This window comes from Peromyscus californicus, unplaced genomic scaffold (genome assembly GCF_007827085.1).
Source record: "Peromyscus californicus insignis strain IS unplaced genomic scaffold, ASM782708v3 Scaffold_10__1_contigs__length_136768540, whole genome shotgun sequence".
Lineage (NCBI taxonomy): Eukaryota > Metazoa > Chordata > Mammalia > Rodentia > Cricetidae > Peromyscus > Peromyscus californicus.
This window is the reverse complement of record NW_026294391.1, coordinates 93711233-93733370: the sequence shown is the minus strand read 5'-3', so window position 1 is coordinate 93733370 and position 22138 is coordinate 93711233. Positions and strand designations below refer to the sequence as shown.

Genomic DNA, 22138 nt, shown 5'->3' with positions numbered 1-22138 from the left:
AGAAGTATAAGCTAAGCCATGGCATGTTTTCTAAACCATATGAACTATAATTTCAATATGTTGTTTTAAGCTGGCAATTTTGTAGTATATTGCCTTTCAACTACTGTAGCTTCCATAAACCCAAACCCTTAAGGAATCAGCAAAGAATGAATGCAATCGTAACTTTGAAAAAACTGTTGCTACTCCTCATACTCCCAAATAAGCTTTAAAAATATTCTTCTGATGGTTCAGTGGGTGCAGGTACTAGCTGCTAAGCCTGATACCTGGGTGTTATTGTCTTCTTAAAGCAGATTCTTAAACCCAATCTGACCTCAAATTTTATGACAGGAGGCCCAGAAATCTGTCTAATCAAAATGATTAACTTAGATACAACTAAATTTTGAGAAATGTGAATTCTAAAGTCTCCTCTAGAAAATAAAAAGAAGAAGCCGGGCGGTGGTGGCGCACGCCTTTAATCCCAGCACTCGGGAGGCAGAGGCAGGCGGATCTCTGTGAGTTCGAGGCCAGCCTGGTCTCCAAAGGGAGTTCCAGGAAAGGCGCAAAGCTACACAGAGAAACCCTGTCTCGAAAAACCAAAAAAAAAAAAAGAAAATAAAAAGAAGATTCCAACTTTAACTGAACTCTATTAAGTCTGAGCATTTCACAATACAATTTGGTAAAACTTTTATCTTCCAATTAAAAACAATATATCCCTAACATACATGTATGTGCCTATATGTAATCCGGCTATTTCTACTTTCAGATGCAAACTCAAAGACATATGAAAATCATAGAGTTGACAACCCTTTTCTTTGAGTACCTATCCTGAGTTGAGCTCTTCTGATCAGTGCTCCCTTCTACAATTCCAGTCAAAGCGTTGTTTCTGTTTCTCCTGGAACCACTTCGAAACAAACTAACTGCAGTTTTCAATGTTTCTTCATCCACAACAAATACATCTTTATAAAGAATTTCATATAATATAGCTGAAAGAAGAAAAAGAACCAAAATCCCAATTGTCAAAATAAGACTCTTCATAACAATGTGAAAACATTCATAACCCAGCAGTTTAAAGACAGGTAACAAATCTTCTGAAATCACAACCATACATTTATAAAGTCCTTCATATACCTTGGCAAATTCCTGCAGTTGATTGAAATTCTTTTGAGTACACAGAATCATAATGGCCATTATTTGAATAACAGAGAAGGATCTGAAGAAAAACAAATAGAATAATTATGTTATTGTTAACATATCTTACAGTCATAAAATTAAGTTGGCAATCAGCAGTTGATAGACTGAAGGGAATTTTATTATTAAAAGACATTTAACAAATCTAGAATTAAGAAGCTACGTAGCTCAAACAGAAATTTTAACTATGACTTTTCTATATGAAGATTGAAAATACCTATGGTTACACTGTGAGCCTCAATCACATCCCTGAAATTCACTAAATAAGTCCTGACTGATGGATTTGTATTAAGATAGGAACATTCACAAATTCAATTGCTGAACACAACAGAAAACCTAACAAATGTTGGAAGTCTGATCTTAATGTCTCAGAATGACTGGAGAAATTATATAAAATATCCCGCAATCCAAATATCCAAAACTTAGACAGAGGGAGAAAAAGGGCAGATATCAGACAATTTGTTCAAAAGGCTAAAAAAAAAAAAAATCACTTCGGTGAATAGAAATATAAGACTATACTATGTAGAAAGGGCATAGTGCTACAGAAACAAAGGGTTAACTTCTTAGCCGATTCCTTAAAAACTTAGTGTTTTAGAAAACAATTTCAGGGCCATGTTTATTAACTAAAACTTTTCAGTAAATATTTCCTTTGATGGAATTTGTTCACTTAACAGCTATAAACATTTTTAAAATTTTTGCTCAAAAATCTGTTTTCAGCTGGGCTGTGGCAGCTTTAATCCCAGCACTCAGAAGGCAGAGGCAGATGGATCTCTGTGAGTTTGAGGCCAGACTGGTCTACAGAGTGAGTTCCAGGATAGCCAAGTCTGTTACAAAGAAACCCTGTCTCGAAAAACAAAACAAAAACAAACATAAATCTGTTTTGAATCAAGCACTGGTGAAAGAGCAATTCCAAGTGAAAACCAAAAACTATCTCATGTAGGGATGCAGTTTAGTCTTATATCACTTGTCTAGCATGCTCAAAGTCCTGAGTTCAAATCCCAGCAACCAACCACATGGTGGCTCAAAACCATCTGCAGTGAGATCTGGTACCCTCTTCTGGCTTGCAGGCATACATGCAAGCAGAACATTATATACATAATAAATAAATAAATCTTTAACAAGGCTCTTGCTGTCAAACCCAAGTTCAATCCCCAGAATCCACACAGTAGGAAAAGAAGCCTGTGTCAGTCTGTGTATGTTTCTCTCTCCCTACCGCCTTCCCTCTCCGTGTGTGTGTGTGTGTGTGTGTGTGTGTGTGTGTGTGTGTGTGTGTGTGTTGTGTGTGTGTGTCTGTCTGTCTGTCTGTCTGTCTATAAAATTGTAATTAAAAAGAACGAACAACAAATCATGGAGAAAACTGAAAAGGAGAGATGACAGACCAAGATGGAATAGGGATCCCTTATACTCAACATTGGTGGGAATGTAAACTAGTGTAGACAGTAATCACTATGGAGGCTCTTCAAGAAACACAGCATGAACCAGATTAGCACTACTGGGAATAGACCTGAAGGGATCTAGGTAAGCATAAATAGAGATATGTGTACATCCATGATTACTGCAACTAGTTGCATCTAAGCATCCTTGTGGTACATACACAATTTTTATTCAACCATAGAGAACAAATTTACTATCATTTTAAGAAAAAGGATAAAAATAGGATGTGATATTAGGTGAAATAAACCTTACTCTAATTATCGCATGTTCTCTTTTACATGTAGAATCTGGTTTATATACATATATGAATATATGCACATAAAAATAGACAGACTACTTAGGAAGTAAAAGGGAAGGCAAGAGAAAGTAATGAAGGTAAAAATGGTCAATGTAGATGATATTCTTAAATAAAAATGTCATTATTGAGCTGGGCGGGGGTGGCACACGACTTTAGTCCCAGCACTCAGGAGGCAGAGCCAGGTGGATCTCTGTGAGTTCAAGGCCAGCCTGGGCTACAGAGTGAGTTTCAGGAAAGGTGCAAAGCTACACAGAGAAAAACCAAAAAAATTGACATTACTGAAGCCATCACTTTGTACAATGAATATAATCCTTAGTAATTCTTTTCACAGCCATATCTGAAATAACCTGAGTTACTAAAGATGATTTTGTGACGTTTTGAGAATGTTGCCACCAAGCTTCCTTAAAAAATTTCTTAAGCACTTTTTGTTTTTCTACCTTGCTACACTACCCTGATATAACTTCTACCAATAAGTAAGTTCTCTGAACCCAGGGCCATTTGCCTTTCCTATACTTTTTTTTTTCCTTGCTCAGAATACCAACTATGTCAGTATAATTTATTTCAGGGTATTGAGGGCAACTATCAAGCTAACGTAACAATAAAGAATTACGAATATGGGTTCACTGACCAGAGAGGATATTTATACATTTAAGAGGTTTATTAACAGAAGTCCTTTGTACTTTGGTCTACAAATACTCAGATTTTCAACTAAGAAAGGTTAATAATTGGAAGCAATTAAGGAGTAAAGGAACCTAGACAACAAAAACTGATGATGAATAAACAGAAGTTCTAATAGAAAGAAGATTCCAATTTTTCTATTACAAAACTAGTCATGACAGCTTTTGTATTCTTGGTGGTCTGTAGGCCAAAATGAAACAATTCACGTAATAAGCCTTCTGGATAGTGTATGGTTTTTTGAGTGGGTAGGTAGGATGTGTTGGTTTAAATCAGTGAAAGCATAGGATAAATCTCTATTACTGGTAATACATGACTGAAAAGAAAAATAATCTTAAAAATGAGCCTAACTAGCATAGTGGCACATGCCTTTAATCCCAGTACATGAGAGGCAGAGGCAGGCAAACCTGTGAGTTCAAGGCCAGCCTGGTCTACACAGTGAGTCCAAGGATAGTCAGGACTTCAGAGAGACCCTGTCTCAAAAAGAAAAATGTAGAAAATTAATGTAAATGCAAAGAGAATGATAAAAAAGATACATACACTTAATATTTGAAGAGTAAGAATGAAGTCTATATATTCTAGATATATTTTACTTTGTTTTCAATATATGCCATTCTACTTTTTCTAGAAAGAGCTTGTGTGGTCAGTGATCATGGATACTTTTTAGAAGCATTCACCTTGATATTGAACATTTAGGAAAAGGAAAATAAATATATAGAATCCAGAGGTAGGTCAACATAAAAGGTAAAAATATAGGTGAACAACAGTGGGCATCTTTGAAAGTTTGCTCTTAATTATATCTTGAAGGGTTCATTAATAACATCCATTAGCAGGACTAGGGATGTGGTTCAGTCAGTATAATACATGTCAATCATGCATGAAGCTGAGTTTGATCCTCAGCACTACAAAAACTGACCAGGTATAAAGACATATACCTATACTCCCAGAAGGTGGAAGGTGGGGGCAAGAGAATCAGAAGTTCAAGGTCATCTTCAATCTTCAACTATATAGTGAATTTGAAATCTGTGAGACCCTACCAAAAACAAACAAAAAAAACCAAAAACAAAAACCACCTTATGGTGCCTGTGAGATGGCTCAAAGTTTAAATGTGCTTATAGAGCAAGCTTGACGATGTAAGTTCAATCTCTAGAACCCATGATGTTGAACTGATTCTCAAAAGTTGCCCTCTGACCTTTAAGGCTGCCCCCCCTTAACATGCAATACACATATACGCACACCCCGGCACTCACAAACATACACACACCACACACAATAATAATAAATTTAAAAAAATGAAAACTAAATAATCTAACACTAAGAAGGTAAAGGCAGGAGGATCTCAGTGAGTTCGAGGCCAACCTTGTCCACATATTGAGCTCCAGGATAGTCAGGGCAACATACAGAGATCCTTTCTCATAAACAAACAAACTAAACAGAAAACCTAAATAATGCCCAACTCTAATAAACTCATTTTGGAAAACTCAAGAAGCTCAAATACAAATCTTACAGAGTCTGGGGCTAAAGGTGTCTCTCAAATGGACAGTTCTTGCTGACCATGTAGGATGACCTGGCAACTACAGAACCACAAGAATAAGTAAATAAATTTAGAGTGTCAGCATAACTAGAATACGTAAGACCTTAGGTATGATTCTCATTTTCTCCCAGACACACATCCAAAAAAAGAGAAAAAGAAAAAAGAAAAACAGAAAGCAAGGCAGTGTTTTACTTTGTTCCTGTTCACCACAGGAAATGTTCACCCCAATTCCTTGTCTCAAAATATAACACTGAGCCATAATAACACAAATTCTATGGTACTGGCACAAAGATAAATAGCTTGATGGATTAAAAGACCCAGAAATAAACCCACAATGGTACAGCTATCAAATTTTTGACGTGTTAAAAATAGTCACTAGATCATAGATTGATGCCTTGTCCAATTGTCAGAGAGGCTTGATCCAGCAAAGTGAAGGAAACAGATGCAGAGACCCACAGCTAAACACTGGGCAGAACTCAGGGAATCCTGCTGAAAGGAGGGAGGATGGATTATAGGAGCCAGAGAAGTCAAGGACACTACAAAAAAACCCACAGAAACAACTAACCTGGGCTCATAGGGGCTCACAGAGACTAACCTGACAACCAGAGAGCCCGCATGGGACTAACCTAACCTAGGCCCTCTACACATAAGTGACAGCTGTGTAGCTTGATGGTCTTGTGGGACACATCTCTTATTATGGAGTGATAAGAACAGCTCCCTGGGATTAACCTAAGCCCTCTACACATAAGTGACAGTTGTGTAGCTTGATCCACTTGTGGGACACATCTCTTATTATGGAGTGATAAGAACAATCTGTTTAAAAGGTAGCTAATATCAATGAGGATGACAGACTAGAGAAGAAAAGGATGCCAGCATAAATTACCAGTTATACAATGTTTATTAGGTGACTCAGTAGCACAATGGTACCACATTGGGCTTCAAGACTAGGTTTACTGTTTCAAATAATTAGGTCAAAAGGATTATTTCTTAATAATGTGGTAAACCAGCAGCATCATTAAACTTCATTTTCTTACCTTGTCTTCAAAGCCATTATCTGTGACATGTGTTGGTGGCTTTCCAGGATATCGATAAAGAATGAAATCTCGACTACAGGTAGAAAACAAACGTAGGTGGGAAGAGATTATTTAGTATATACATAAGACAGCTATAACTATAAGGCCCTTAAGTAGCCTTTAAGACTCTTCCTAACTTCCCCATAAAGTTTTAATATTAAAATATAATGTGACCATTTGAAGGATCATCCAACTACTGAAGCATCTAAAAATTTGCTATAATTTTACAATAGAAATGACATTGCCCTAATGACAATATATAACAAAAATGTTAAGCACTTAGAAGTTTTAAAAAAAGATAGCTATCCTGATTTCCTACTGGAAATATTACCAGTTCAGTCTCTTAGTTTGTCTTGAGACAGGATCTTGTTGTATATCCTAAGGTGATCTTGAACTCAAGATTGTCTTGCCTTAGCCTCCCTTGCTCAGTTCTAGTATTATAGGCATGTCCCAGGACACCTGGCTTCCATTTAATCTTCCTTTCTCTTCCTTCCAAAGAGACACAAATTGTAGGACAGAAATAGTAATAAGGTTCTTCACTCAAGAACTGTAACAAATGGACTTTGCTCAGGCGTTTTCCTCTACATTATTAACTTACCAATGCTCAAATTTAACCAGTCCTAAAGGGACTCTGACAGAAATCTTACTTATACGCAGTCCTTCTCACTCATATTCATATATTCCCTCTTTCATTTTCCCTTTGATACAACTTACTTATAAATTAGAGAAAGAGCTCTTAGTTCCAGTTGGCCAGCACTCTCCTAAATATAAATAACACAGAGTTTTGACAAACATTTCAGAACTATTAAGTAGTGCTTACAACATTTTTCAGCTATTTAATGTTTCAGGTAAATTATTTGTATAACATACTGTGATTTGTTCTAAATATGAGAAAATCAAGATGGGTACTCTATAATATAAACAAATCAAAATAGTAGATCCAAAGTTCTTAGCCATTAGGTAACAACTACACAATTTAAAATGTATAAAAGTGTAACTACTATTTTGAAAAAGGTGGCAGGGTGTTTAGTAAATGTTTAAGTAAAAATTGATTATTACCAAATAAAATTATTTCTAAATTATTATGGATTTTACTACCACAAAACAGGTAACTACCAATCAGGAAAATTTTAATTTTTAAAAAATAATAAACTTTCCCATCCTTCTTTCCCATTAAGGTGAAAAGGCTTTAAGTATTCCCCAACACTGTCCTTTTCCCAAGCACTGTGTACTCTCAGCAGACTACAGAAACTGTCAACACAACACTCAACATTCAACACAAAACAGGCCATTGCTTCTTGCCTAATAATTGGTTCATTAAACACAGATACTTAAAATATTTTGAATAATTATAGAGACACAAGTATGTTTGAGTTACTATTACAAACAACTATGAAAAGATGATATCCTCATATTTGCACTTACTTTGGGATCCCCCAACCGTTCCAGATATTTCTCGAAAGATCCTTCCACATACTTCAAAAAATAAAACAAACTTGACTTAGCCAAATATATGACATTATTGCAATTTGATTATATTCTACAGTTATCAGCATCTAATGAGCTTTTTCTTGAGATTATAATATACTTCCATCATTTCTCCCTTCCCTTTCCTTTCTCCAAACCCTCTAATATACCTCCCTCCCTCTTTTTTTCAAATTCATGGTCTCTTTTTTCATTAATTGTTGTCACATTCATATAGGTCTATATATGTAGATATATATATTCCTAAGTATAACCTCCTCAGTTGGTATGTGGGATTAAATGACTAGTCCACACAGCACCTTAAGATCTACACCTACACAGAAGTCTTGCGTGGAAAAAAGTATCTCAAAGCTGTCCACCAGTGGATTTCAACAAATGCTAACACCTTCCAGTTTCTTTTAAAATGTCAACTTAACTTGACAATTTTAATCAATGAAGCAAAACCAATAATCATTAAGGATAAAAATTTGATAGGAGACATATATACAAAGTTAAGCTAAGGAAGTTTTTTGTTTTTTTTTTTTTTGTTTTTTTTGTTTTTTTTGTTTTTTTTTGGTTTTTCGAGACAGGGTTTCTCTGTGTAGCTTTGCACCTTTCCTGGAACTCACTTGGTAGCCCAGGCTGGCCTCGAACTCACAGAGATCCGCCGGCCTCTGCCTCCCGAGTGCTGGGTTTAAAGGCGTGCGCCACCACCGCCCGGCTGGAAGTTTTTATAAAAAGGATTTCACTGATATCAAAACAGCCCTGAGCACAAACTTTTGCAGGTGGTGAATGTGATCCACCCTGATTTTGATGGCAGCTACAATGACTTTTATCACGGCCAGAATTAAAACTGTTAATCTTAAAATGAAAAATCTCATTGTAAGTAAAATACACCTCCATAAAAACTGAATTAAATTCACTTTCTCTACAATTCTGACATAATTAGCATATACTAAACAGTTAATTTAAATAGTGCAAATTTTGACCAATGTATAATTGACATTTAAAATAATGAATTTATCTACAACACTCATAGGTGTCTTTGTGCCCTTAAGACTGGTTGGTATTTTTTCTAGTTTTCGCTGAAAAAGCAAGTAAATACAGTATAAACTTTTCCAGGAGGTGGGGAGGAGGGAAGATCAAGCTTCTAACAGTGTTTTACACATCTTTTGTTAGTCAAAATGTGGTCTAGGAAGCAACTACACCCTTAATTTACAAGTTTGTTTAAAATGCAGAAATCTGAAGGCTCAGCTCAAACCTACTGCATCAGAATGTATAGTTTAACAAAAGCCCCAGTGTTATGTGTATGCACAAAATACTTGAGATATGCTGCATGAGACCATGGTCTTGCATTTCAATGTCAGGAACAGTATTTCTCCCAGGTGTGGAGAAGACTATAATCAACAAGATTTAAGGACGTCTTTACAGTATTTTACAATTCACTGAAAACTGTTGAGGAAATCAAAAACAAACCTCCAAGGGCAGGAAGGCAAATACTCAATATACAGTCGAAAGAATGCAAGCAGTAAAAAGTCACATGAAAAGGCATGCTTCAGATCAGACCTTGATAACACTTCATTTTAACAAAAACTAGACTACTGAATGTACAGACGTTTTTCTAAAGGTTGTTTTAAAGTCAACTACAGGGGTAGAGTTTCAATATTCATAATTTGCCACATTACGATTAGCAAGCATTTCCTTATAATCGAGTTTTTACAAGACCATTCAAAAATTGGCTGAGAATTACTGAGTATAGATTAAAATGGACACTACAATATTACAGAGTCAAATCTGTCATGAAATTGTTCAAGAAAGCAGTGGTATGAATGATACAAAACTGTGGTAAAAATATAAATTTTATGGTATTGAGAGTTTTGGGGGTTTTTGTTTGTTTGTTTGTGGAGGAATAAGTGAGAAGGACACTGATTGTTACTTCTTTTAGTCATCATTGTTCTGTTTCCTTATATTGCTCAGACTGGCCTGGCTGGATTCAGGATTCTACTGACTCAGCATGCAGAGTACTGGGATGAGAAATCAGTGCTGGATTACAGCATGCACCAACAGGCCAGTCTCTTAGTTTTTAATCAGCATAAAAAAAATTCAATTTGTGAAGGCGGTACAAAAGCATGCTATTTCTAGAAAGTCAGCTGAGAATTATATAGTTGCTATAGAGAAAATAGACTGTATGACAATTCAGGCTTCGTACTAGGTACTAAGAAATTTGCTTACTTACTATATACATTACCAATTAACTCTCTTCAGTGCATATATTCTACTTACAGACTCAAAAGCTTGTTGATTTTCCTTCATATATGAGACACAAACTCTCCTGATGTGCAAATGATGGATCTGGCTGTAAAACAACTGTAAGAGAAAAGACTAGCTCACTGTCGGGTTATTTGAAATAGAAGCTTCTAAATTAAGAAGATGAATAAGACATTTAGTTTCCTAATCTAGAACACATGTTGGAAGCAGTAAAATTAAGTCTATCTGCTACTACACCTGATCTTAGCCAAAGGCGAAGAAGCCAGGCCTTATCTTAAATATGGTCATCTTTAGTGAGATTGAGGATTAATGACTCTCTCCAGGACTTTCAACTCTGTAAGGGCAAAAGCTATAAATCCTCTTATGCATAAAACAAAAGGGAGTAGGGCATGTTTACAAACGACTGAGAGATTCATTTCAAAGTTTTCTTTAACCCCACATTAATGTACCCTTCCCCTATTACAAACTGGCAATGAAAAGCAGAAAAGTAACCACAGGAGAACAGTATTTGCTCTAATCAGCAAGAGTGCATTATTTCACTGTCTGTGCTTTTCAGGCAGGCCTGGGTATTATCACTGACAAAACAGAAAAGGTAACATTTCTGTTTCTTTCAGTATACTACAGATTGAACTAACTGGAACATGCCACATCTTACTCTGAAAACTTAAAAAACAAGACATTATCCATTTGTCACGCTTATATTTACCTGCTCGGAAATAGCCCGAAAAAGGCAAGAGGCATCCTTGGCAATCACCTTTCGAAACAGCCCTAAACTGCCTAAATATTCATCCATTGATGCCTCATTCAAAGACTTCTGGCCGCAGTACTTTTTCCATCCTTTATGCATTGTGCATGGGGTGAGGAGAAAGGAACAGAGGGGTGAAAAAGAAGAAAACACAGAATGCAGGGAGGAACAGGCAGTGGCGGCAAGTACTGGAGCTTGTGTAGGCAGGTATCCCAAACAGCTCAAGGTCTAGGCAGAAGGCAGTTGAGGCAGGGCTGCAGAATCTTGGCACTTCCCAGAAGCAGAAGCAAGAGGCTGACTGGTGCAGGACAAGACAGGACCCTGTGGAAAAACAAAAACGAAGAGCAGATGCTCCAAAGAGTAAGAAACTTGAAGAGACAAGGGCAGAAGAAGTTAAACAGTTACAGAAAGTTGGGACTATCAAATCAGCTAAAGGAATAAAAAGTGACTAAGCAGCTGCAACTCTGGGGATCTAAAGAAAACTCATCTGCAATTAAGCATGGGGAAGCTACTTCAGGAGGCTGCAAAGATTACAAAAAGGCTCACGTGTGTCAAACAGCCTACTCCAGGACGACGAAGTTTTGAGATCACGCCCAGAATCTCCAAATAGCTTCTAGCCTTCAGAAGCCCTCCAGAGTTTGAGAGAAGTAGGGGTGGGGTATTTAACTAATTCTCTTTATTATTAAAAACAACTTTTTTAAAAGACAAAGAAAAGGGGAGGGACCTCCATCTGCTGGGACGAACATCACACTTCATGCAAAGTAAAAATGCAAAGCAATTGTTTCAAGTATGAGAATAGTCAACTCATTTAATTCAAGATAAAAAATTATCTACTACGACCACTGAAAATAAATCCACTAATAATGCTAGGAAATCACGATATAATTCTTGAGGAATGTCAAGTTGCTGCATAGTACTAACAGAACACGGAGAAGCATTTAACTGAAAACAGTGAGAGCTAGAGATGGCTCACAGTTAAAAGCAGATGCTGCAAAGAACTAGGGTTCAACTCCCAGCACCCATGCCCAGTGGGTCACAACCACCTGTAATTCCCCTGGTATCCATGAGCATCTGCACTCACATGCACAGTGCACAGACCCACACAATCAAATATATTTAATTAAAAATAAAAATAAAGCCGGGCGGTGGTGGCGCACGCCTTTAATCCCAGCACTCGGGAGGCAGAGCCAGGCGGATCTCTGTGAGTTCGAGGCCAGCCTGGGCTACCAAGTGAGTTCCAGGAAAAGGCACAAAGCTACACAGAGAAACCCTGTCTCGAAAAAGCAAAAAAAAAATAAATAAATAAAAAATAAAAAATTTAAAAAAATTAAAAAAAATATAAATAAATCTTTAACAAGTGGAAACAATGGAAGCAGTATAAAATGAATATCTTACATAGAGACTTTTAAAAATGTACATTTAAGATTTAATGGCACATTATTGATGTTTGACATGTTATTACATGTTTTAACATGTTATTAGGGTACTTTGCCAGAAAAAAAAAAGTACTCCAATCCTGAGGGTGGTGGGGGGACACCATTTCTATTATTTCATTCTGGCATCAAGTATCTTATTTTTACGTAAATGCCAAAATACAACCCTCCTCTTACTCAAAGTGTTAAAAAGTAAGTTTTAGGGACATATAGCTCAATGATAAACCTTGTATACTAGGTTCTTGTACACTAGATTCAAAACCAGCACCACAAATAAACAAATGAATAAATAAGTCAAAAGCTTCATTTTCCTATTGGTCTAGAAATGTTAAAGTTGTACTTTTCCCATTTGTACAGTGGTAACACACTAAATTAAATATGTAAGGTCTTATCTACATGGGTACTCTAAATAAAAAAGAGTTGACTTTAGAGGCTTTGCAATATAAGACAGCTACCAAAACTGTTATTCTTCTATATGTGAGTCAACAGTAATTATGACTACTATCTATAGGAAAAACAGGGACCATCACTTACAATTTAAGTATGAAATAAAATCATGGTAGACAGGAAATGAAATTTTGATTTTCCTTACCACACCAAGTACATATTACCTTGTTTCTTTTCTAAAGAAACCATAATACAGGAACTTTGTATAAGTTCTGAACTGTACTGTTTGGTTATAGAAAGGACCATCATTTTTTAAGATCACTAATTTACTAAGAAAGACTTAAGGATTACAATTTAAAAAGTTGATTTATTTTGTCATATTCTACAAGTAAAGGTAAAATACAAATTCTTTTTTTTTTTTTTTTCCGGAGCTGAGGACCGAACCCAGGGCCTTGTGCTTGCTAGGCAAGCGCTCTACCGCTGAGCTAAATCCCCAACCCCTAAAATACAAATTCTTTACATCTACTGAACTTTAAATTAAACATGGGTATAAAACCTCAACAAATCCAGGCGGTGGTGTCGCACGCCTTTAATCCCAGCACTCAGGAGGCAGAGGCAGGCGGATCTCTGTGAGTTCGAGGCCAGCCTGGGCTACAGAGTGAGTTCCAGGAAAGGCGCAAAGCTACATAGAGAAACCCTGTCTCGAAAAATCAAAAAAAAAAAAAAAAAAAAAAAAAAAACCCTCAACAAATCCTATTCATATACTTCCATTGAGAAAAGAATTGGAAGCGAAGGAGCCAGGAAGACAACCAAAATATAGGGGAAACCAAGAAAGAAAGATCCAAAAAATCCTTAACAGTAAGACAAGAAGAGAAAGAAAAGTACATACTAGGTAAACAAGCAACAGACAAATATAAAAAAGTCAATTTATTTTTGACAAAGCAACAAAGGCAATACAATAAAGGCAATACAATAAAGTATATCAAATAGTGCAAGGATTGGCCATTCATAATGCAAAAATTAACCCTAGACCTGAATCTCACACTTCGTTAGTTAATGCAAAGCAGACCAGATCTAAAAAGTTTCTGTGTTATCCTGATAGCAGCTGCCTCCCAAGGGAAGGTTAAGGCAGCAAGAGAAAAGCTGCAAGGGAGCCTCCCTGTGCCCTTTTGTATTGTATATTTTAGCTTCTGAACTACAAATATTTGGAAATCCATGCATAAAATTAAAGTTCCTAAAATGTTTTAAGAGAAAACATTCAAGACCTTGGGTTAGGCAAAGCTGTTAAAGGGCATACAGGTTGGACTTTCACAAAAAGTAACTTTTGCTCTTCAAATGAAACTGTCAGGCAAGTGATAATAGAAGTTACAAACTAGGGTAAAATACATGCATTTCACATATCTAACAAAAAAATATTTGTATTGAAAAACTATTAAAAGTGGACTGAGCCTGTAACTCAGCTGCTACTGTGCTTACCTAGCATGCTAGCGACCCTAAGTTCAATCCTCAGGAAAACACAAATCTGGCATGATCTCCAGGAGTAGAGGCAGGTTTTCAGACATTCCCAACCACCTGTGGCTACATAGTAAGTTTGAGGTTGGTCTCTACTACACAAATAAAGTTAGCAATGAACAATCCAGTTTTTTAAATGAGCAAAATATTTCAGTGTTTTACTAAAGGTAAATGAAGGGAGAGTTATCAATGTAGTTAAGTTGGTATAATTATACATGCTGTGTATAATATCCTAGCTTTAGGAGCTAGCTCCAAGAAGATCGGGATGTTTAAGAATATTCTCTACTAAACAGAGTTTGAAGCCAGGCTGGGCTAGAGTCTCTGTCTGAAAAGGGAGGAAGAGAGTAAAAACGGCTGATAAGTAGTTAGATGATGTTTAATATGATTAGCCAATAGGAAAATGCAAATTAAAATCACAATAAGACAATTACATACCTACTGGGAAGGTTATACAAGTGTGAACACGAGTGTGAAAAAACTAGCCCTAAAAAAGCCAGATGCAAAGGTGTGTGATATGAAATATGCCAAAAAGGCAAATCTAGATAAAAATCAGACTACTAGTTACCTGGGGCTGTGGTGGGAACAGGTATTGGCAACAAACAAGCACAAACAATCTTTTTAGAAAGATAAAAATCTGAAAATCTTTCCTAATGGCTTCACTAAAAACTACTGAATTATTCTCTTTAAAAACTGGTTAATTTTGCCCAGGTGGTGGTGGCACACGCCTTTAATCCCAGCACTGGAAGGCAGAGGCAGGTGTACCTCTGTCAGTTCTAGGCCAGCCTGGTCTACAGAGCTAGTTCCAGGACAACCAGGGCTACACAAAGAAACTGGGGCGGGGGGGAAGGAAAGACACCTGGTTAATTTCTAACATCCACCTTAAGTGTAGAATTCGGCACAGAAAATCCACTACCATATGACCTATCTAGAATCTATAAAAAGATAAAATCACAGAAGTAAAGCAATAGTTAAAAGAGCTTGCACCTTGAGTGGTTAATGGAGACTAGGAAGTTGATTAAAATGCTACAAAATTTTAGATAAGAGGCATGTCTGAGATTTAGTAAACATCAGGATGAGCACAGTCAATAATATATATATATATTTCAAATTATCACCATTACATTTCAAATATTTCACCATAAAATGATAGGTAAAAGAAAGGATATGCTAGCTTGATTTAATCATCCCACAATGCATGCAGGTCAATATATGACACTATACTCTATAAATGTATAAATTATAACTTGTCAATTAAGAATATTAATTTTAATAGTTTCTCCATTTAGGCCTATAGACAATATTTAAGTTCAAAAGTAAAAACTTGAGCATACTATTTATAAAACACACAAAATATAAGATGCAGAATCAGGCATACTGGAGAAGAACATAACAATACATTTCTTATGATGTTTCCAAGAAACTACTTAGTTCTTGGATTTACAAGTATTATCCTAATTACAAAAGTCAAGTGTAGCATGAATCCTAATTGGTCTTAATAAAACCCAGAGCCAGTTATCAGGGTAAATGCTGAAAGATCACAGAAGCAGAGCAGCCAGCCACTAGAAAGACTTCTTACCTCTACCGAATCCTCAGACTGAATGGCTCTGAGATTCTGTCTCTACTCTCACCTTATGTTCCTGTCTCCAGCTCCCCGAGTGTTGGGATTAAAGGTATGAGCCACCACCACTGCTTGGTTCTGTCTCTCTTTTAGATAGATTCAATCTTGTGTAGCCCAGAGTGGCCTTGAACTCCTGATCTTCCTGCTTCCTCTTCCCAAGTGCTGGGTTTAAAGGTGTGTGCTGCCACTGCTTAGCCTCTATGGTTAATCTAGTGGCTGGCTCTGCCCTTTGATCTTCAGGCAAACTTTGTTAGAGTACAAACAAAATATCACCACAGTCAAGCTTAAAACATTAGTGAACAGAAAACAGAATAGCCCAGTAATTTCAGTAAAGAAATAAATAAGAATTTTACAGCCACAAGAGACCATTTGCGTGCTCGCTTCGGCAGCACATATACTAAAATTGGAACGATACAGAGAAGATTAGCATGGCCCCTGCGCAAGGATGACACGCAAATTCGTGAAGCGTTCCATTAAAGAAAAAAAAAAAAAAAGAGACCATTTGCTTTATAGATGACTGGGTTCTGAATAACTGCAAGACTTATTCAATTTTCACATCTAATCAGTTAATACTAGAAAACTAAAACTAACACATTTGTGTAATTGTAAAAATTGCATATAAAGCACAAGAGATATGGAAGGCTCAGAAATGGTAAAGTATAGGTTATAGTCTTTAACTTCATTTGCATGTAACAGAAAACAACTTCAAGGTATAAATGTATACCGTCCTTGAACTATATTGCACTTGAAATCTCAGCTGGCTGTTTTCCACAACAAACTACTGTCCTGTATATTTCTAGAATAGTGGTTCTTCAAGGAGAGGACTTGTATTTGTTATTTTTAAGACGTTCCCAGATGACACGTGATGCTAAGGCTACTAGTCCACAGAGCTCATTTTAAAAACCACCATTCTAAATCAAGGTGTTCTATAAGTTATTACTCTTTAAAAGGTTATTACAAGGCAAATCCAAAATTTTAATAAACACTGCCATCTTTAAGATTCATAATGCCTATTAAGCAATATTAAAGGCTCCTGAGGAATGCTTGGTGAGCTGTCATAAGATACATAATAGTAAAGACTCTGGGAATGATGAAAATGCCGGGAATTATGAAAATGCCCAGAAAAACCGTGTAAAGGAAATAGTACCAAAAGATAACTTTAAAACACAAATATTTAAGGAAAATAACAGCATATAACTTACTTGTAATCAGGTAAACCAATTGGGAGAATTTCTTCCCATGGATTCTATGAATAACAGGATGCTTTAAAATAACACTGTAAAACACCCCAACAAGGCCCTGTATCTATGACTAATATAAATGTGCAATTTAGGAGATAGTGATATAATTTAATTCTTATTATATCAATTAATGAGGAACACACACTAAGAATTCAGTGCTCCAATTACCATTCCCGGATTATTCTCCATTGCTTGGACCCTTAGATAAAAGACTCATTTCTTCATCTACAAAATGGGACAATATTAAACTATTTTCTAAGATTACTACAGAGATTAAACATTCATATGTAAAGTACACTGAATAAGTACCAATACATCAGCACTTAGCAAGTGTTAATCACAACTGTTGTTTTTCCTTCCCTTGTCTCCTCAGAAAAATATGGTATCATTTTATACACCACAAATTGGCTTGCCACGTGATTATCACCATTAACCGTTCCAAATATTTTCCACAAGCCAATTTCAAGTACTCTGCCCATACCTCATTTACCAGACCATATGCAGCTTTATAGTCATCTCTGCAAACTGTTACATGACCAACATGGACTGAATGCTAATACCACACTAACAACAAAAGAAAATGCCTACAGGACCTTTAGTCATTCCTGACTTTAGTCTTTTTTTACATTGTCCTTTGTGCCAATGACTTAAGTCTTTAAGTATCTAAAATCAAAATCAAACACCTGACTACTTTTTTATGTCCCAGAACCTTGTAACAAGTTCATTGGTTAGAATTGCAATACCTTCCAACCATTCCAGCTCACTCTCTCCCAATTATAGGCATCAAATCTAAAATTTCCAATTCCCAATGTCATCTTATAACATCACCTCTCAGATACTCAAACACTATAAATGTTCTAGGATTCGTCAAGTCACTTCTGAATCTGTCCATGGTATCAATTTCCAACAATCCATTTTTTTTGCCTCCTTATATCTGAAAATCTAAATAACACTAATAAAAAAGTATGAAACAGCATTTTGCCTACCCAGTGACTTTAAACTACACTTAACTTTATTCAGAAATATTTCAAATAAAATTGTTTTTTCATAAGAACTAGTAACATGTAAACCTTTCTGCCTGTTTATACAATGGTACTATTTTCAAAATCTCTTCTATCTCTAATAGTCTATATAATTATCTTATTAAAGTGAATTAAGTCAATTAAGACAGTCCTCTAGCATTGATCCTGTTCAGAGCATTTTTTATAAATTCCAAAACTCGAATCACAAGTTTGAGTTCTAAGTAGGGTTGTCAAACACCAAGGAAACTTCAGGTGTAAAATTACTACTGTTGAAAAAAAAGCACAACTGTAGAAAAAATTAAAAAATGTCCCTGGGTTAAAGTAAGTGGAGAAACTATAAAACAAAAATAAAAGTCTTAAAAAATATTATGGTATGGTAAGAAAAAATGCAGGACTTACTCAAGGTTTCTAATAGTATTTCTGGCAAAAGGTTGTTTTCTTAAGCAAAATGTCACCTCTGCTGCCTTTCCTCAGTTAAGAAACTACAAGACTTAGACAAATTTTGAGAAACCCTTGTCAAGTAAAATTCAAACTATCTTGACTTAAAACCTCACAATAAAAATAAAATCACAAAGGTATAGTGAGAAATATTACCACATACAACAAACGATTAATTTTTGAGTAACTAGGTCTACATTATGTGATCTAGCAGTTAAGTATTAAATAATTGGAAGCCTGGTGCTTTTCCAGGTATGATATTTGAATAGACTATTTCTGATTCTCTATGGTCCTTCAAGCCACAGTCATTTAAAAGGCTAAGTAACCAACATAAACTTTACATCACAATTTTTTCTCAAATGAGAAAGGTGGTTTAAAAGAAACATTAAACATTAGAACTCTATCTCTGGATGTGAATAACACCTTTTCTAAAATATTAGTGTAGAGCTGGTGAAAGGCTGGGAATATGACTTAGTAGTGTTTGCCTTGCAAGGACTTGAGTTAGTGTCCCACCAAACACATAAATATGCTATACATGGTACAATGAGATTATAAACTCAGAACTGAGGAGGTGGAAACAAGAGGATCACCGTGGCTCACTGGCCAGCCACTCTAGACTAGTTAATGAACTGGCCAGTGAGAGACCATCCTAGAGGTGGATGGTATTTGAGGATAAACCCCGAGTTTGTCCTCGGGCACAGGCATGCATACAAATCGGAATAAACATTAAAAAAAAATGCTGCCAGGCAGTAGTGGCACATACCTTTAATCCTAGCACTTGGAAGCAGAGGCAGGCAGATCTCAGTGAGTTCGAGGGCAGCCTGGTCTACACAGTGAGTTCCAGGACAGCTAGGACAGTTACACAGAAAAACCCTGTCTCAAAAAACCAAAACATAAATAAAAATTAAAAATAAAAAAAACATGTTAAAACATTAAGTAAATACAATAAAGGCACATTTCCTATTAATTCTCACCTATGGAGATGTGGACTACTCACACTTAGATCTAATTCTCACCAAAATTTTAATCCAAAGTGGCTTCTTCCTGATTACAGAGTACTTTCTCAGGAACTCATTTTTACCACCAATAAAAATTTAACATCAGTCCAAGTAAAGGACAATCAGGAAAATAAATCTAAAGTATGTAAATTCGTCACAAGTAAAATGTTTGAAACAAGGTATGCCTGTACTGTCACCATCTATTGACTGATGTCTTTTTTTTTTTTTTCTTAGCACTGTAGGCTCAGGATAACCTGAAACTCATTATGTAGCACAGCTGACTTCTCCTGAATGCTGGGATTACAGCCATAATGCCGAGCTCTTAAATTTCTTTTATGGATAAACTATATCTAAAATTTCTACCAAAGAACTATTACATCTTAAAAGTTCTGAGACCAAACTCAGAAATTTCACAATGTATTGAGTTCTTGTAATTTAAAAATCATGTATTTAAGCAACTATACATATCATTTGACACATTTGTAAAAGTAATTTTTATGAACACAAACTGCCAAATTCTGTGTGTGGTGTTTTATCTGTGTATCTGTACACCATACACAAGCTTGGTATCCACAAAGGTCAGAGTGGGTAAGATACTCTGCGATATGGATATTGATAATCAAACCCGGGCCCTCTAAAAGAGCATCAAGTACTCTTAAACAGAACCATCTCTCCAGCTTCAGGTGCAATTTCTAATAACTTTTTAAGATGATTTATTTTTTATGTTTATCTGTGAGTATAAATGTGCAGAGACCAGACGAGAGCATTTGATATCCTGGAGATGGGAGTTACAAGCAGTTAACATAGATTCTAAGAACCAAATTTATGTCCTCTGAAATACAACTCAACCACTGAGCTCTCTAGGCCCCAGATGGCCACTGTAAAAACTGACAGCAGGCAGAGGATGTAGCTCAGCGGTAGAGCGTATACCTAGTATGTGCATGGTCCTAGGTTTAAACCCCACTACCTCTATCCAAACAAATGGACTAGTGAAACTGATCACCAGCAAATGTCCTGCTGCCAAGCAAGCCTAGAGACCCACATTTGATCCCAGGGACTAACATGGCCGAAGGAGAGAAATGATCCCAATTGTCTTCTGACTATCCACATGCACATATCCACACATACACAAAAATTAAAAATGCAAAAAAATAATTAAAAATGCAAAAAAATAACAACCAAGTCATACTGTTATATCTTTGGATTTATTCTCTATTCTTTAAAGCATTGTTAAAGATTATCACATTCTACTTACATGTGTGTATGCATTCATTTGAATGTAGGCATGTGTGCCATGGTGAGCTGGAGGAGATTAAGAGGAAAACCTCAGGCTCAATCTTTACTTTCTACCTTGTTTGATACAGGATCTCTTGCCATTCACTATTGTGAACAGCAGGCTACCTAACCCACTGTGTTCCAGGGACTCTGTCTCTACCATCTCATCATAGGCAAAGGGATTCTACATACACACTACCATGCCTGATTAACGTTGATTATGAAGATGCAAACTCAGGTCCTCACACTTGTACAACAAGTACACTTCCTTCACTGAGCCATCTCTCTAGCCCTTCTCAGAGGAACAAATATTACCAGGCATGGTAGAATGTGCCTGTAATCCCAGCACTTGAAAGATCAGAAGTTCAAAAGGTGAACTTTATTCTTCAAGATAAAAGTTACTCCAAGTACAGTAGATTAATTACTTTGATCATCTTTTTCAGAAAACTACTAGCTTCCACAAAGCAAACCCATTTTTTCCTGCTTAATACAGAAAAAGCTGTCTCTTAAGATTATAAACCTACAGATGCTGACTTTCTCACCAAATGTCACATTGTTAGCATTTCATTTTTTTTTTCTTCAAAGGAACATCTAAAGTAATATCTGATTTTTAGTAACATTTTCAAATTGTTTTGGTTTTGTGTTTTTGTTTTGCTTAGGTTTTTGGAAACAGGGTTTCTCTCTGTAGCCCTGGCTGTCCTAGAACTCGCCCTGTAGACCAGGCTGGCCTTGAACTCAAGCCTCAGCCTCCTAAGGGCTGGAATTAATGGTGTACACCACCACTGCCAGGCTTGGGTTTTTTTTGCTTTGTTTTGTTTTTTGGTTTTTGGTTTTTTTTTTGTTGTTGTTGTTTTTTAAGGGATCAACCATTTAAGATTTTAGGACAAAACTGAAGACTACATTTTCAATGTTAGGGACTCACTACATATTCAATGTCAGGGAAATCTCATAAATTTAGTGAAATTAGGATTTGGACCCAACTGCAATGTTTATGCCACAAAGTTCCTTATATATTCTATTTTTATAGTAAAGATATTAATCTGTAATGCTCTACAAATACATGCCATAAATTTATTTTGATTTAATCACATCCCATAAACTGGATTTAGGGGTATTTTAAAGTGTTGAGAGTTTATTTTTTTAATCCAACAACTTTATCCAAAAATGCAGAAAATTTTTCTGGCTGGCCAGGAGGATAACATTTCAGTGTTGATAAATCCATTGACTGTAACAGCCCAGGAAGCGTGCTAAAACAGAAGAAGAAAAATATCAGGTAACATGAGAGAAAATTCCATAGAATTTGATGCCCATTTGATGAATGAACTGAATTTTTGTATATTTTAATATTATGGGGTTATATACACTAGTATTATTGCCAACACATGGAGTACTATAAAATGTCATATGAATTGAATAGCCATTGTTATCTCAGTCAAATGAAGTGTTTTGGAAATGTCATTTCAAGGAAAATGTGTTTACACTGCTTTTGAATACTATTCAGTACCACACAAATATAAAATAAAATCAAGTTAATTTATGAAAACAGAATAAATGAA

General features: G+C 36.0%; 1 protein-coding gene and 1 non-coding gene across 2 annotated transcripts in view; one reads left to right on the top strand and one right to left on the bottom strand.

The window, feature by feature from the left end:
* Alg13 (ALG13 UDP-N-acetylglucosaminyltransferase subunit) overlaps positions 1-22138 on the bottom strand; it is a 68224-nt gene that overhangs the window by 38114 nt on the left and 7972 nt on the right. Inside the window, 8 exon segments of the mRNA XM_052737576.1 lie at positions 800-962; positions 1108-1189; positions 6143-6215; positions 6896-6942; positions 7607-7657; positions 9929-10012; positions 10620-10960; positions 10963-10979. Of these exon segments, the coding sequence (XP_052593536.1) occupies positions 800-962; positions 1108-1189; positions 6143-6215; positions 6896-6942; positions 7607-7657; positions 9929-10012; positions 10620-10960; positions 10963-10979 (858 nt within the window).
* LOC128118423 (U6 spliceosomal RNA) lies at positions 15982-16088 on the top strand. Its single transcript, XR_008221210.1, has one exon. It is a non-coding gene; the product is annotated as a U6 spliceosomal RNA (small nuclear RNA).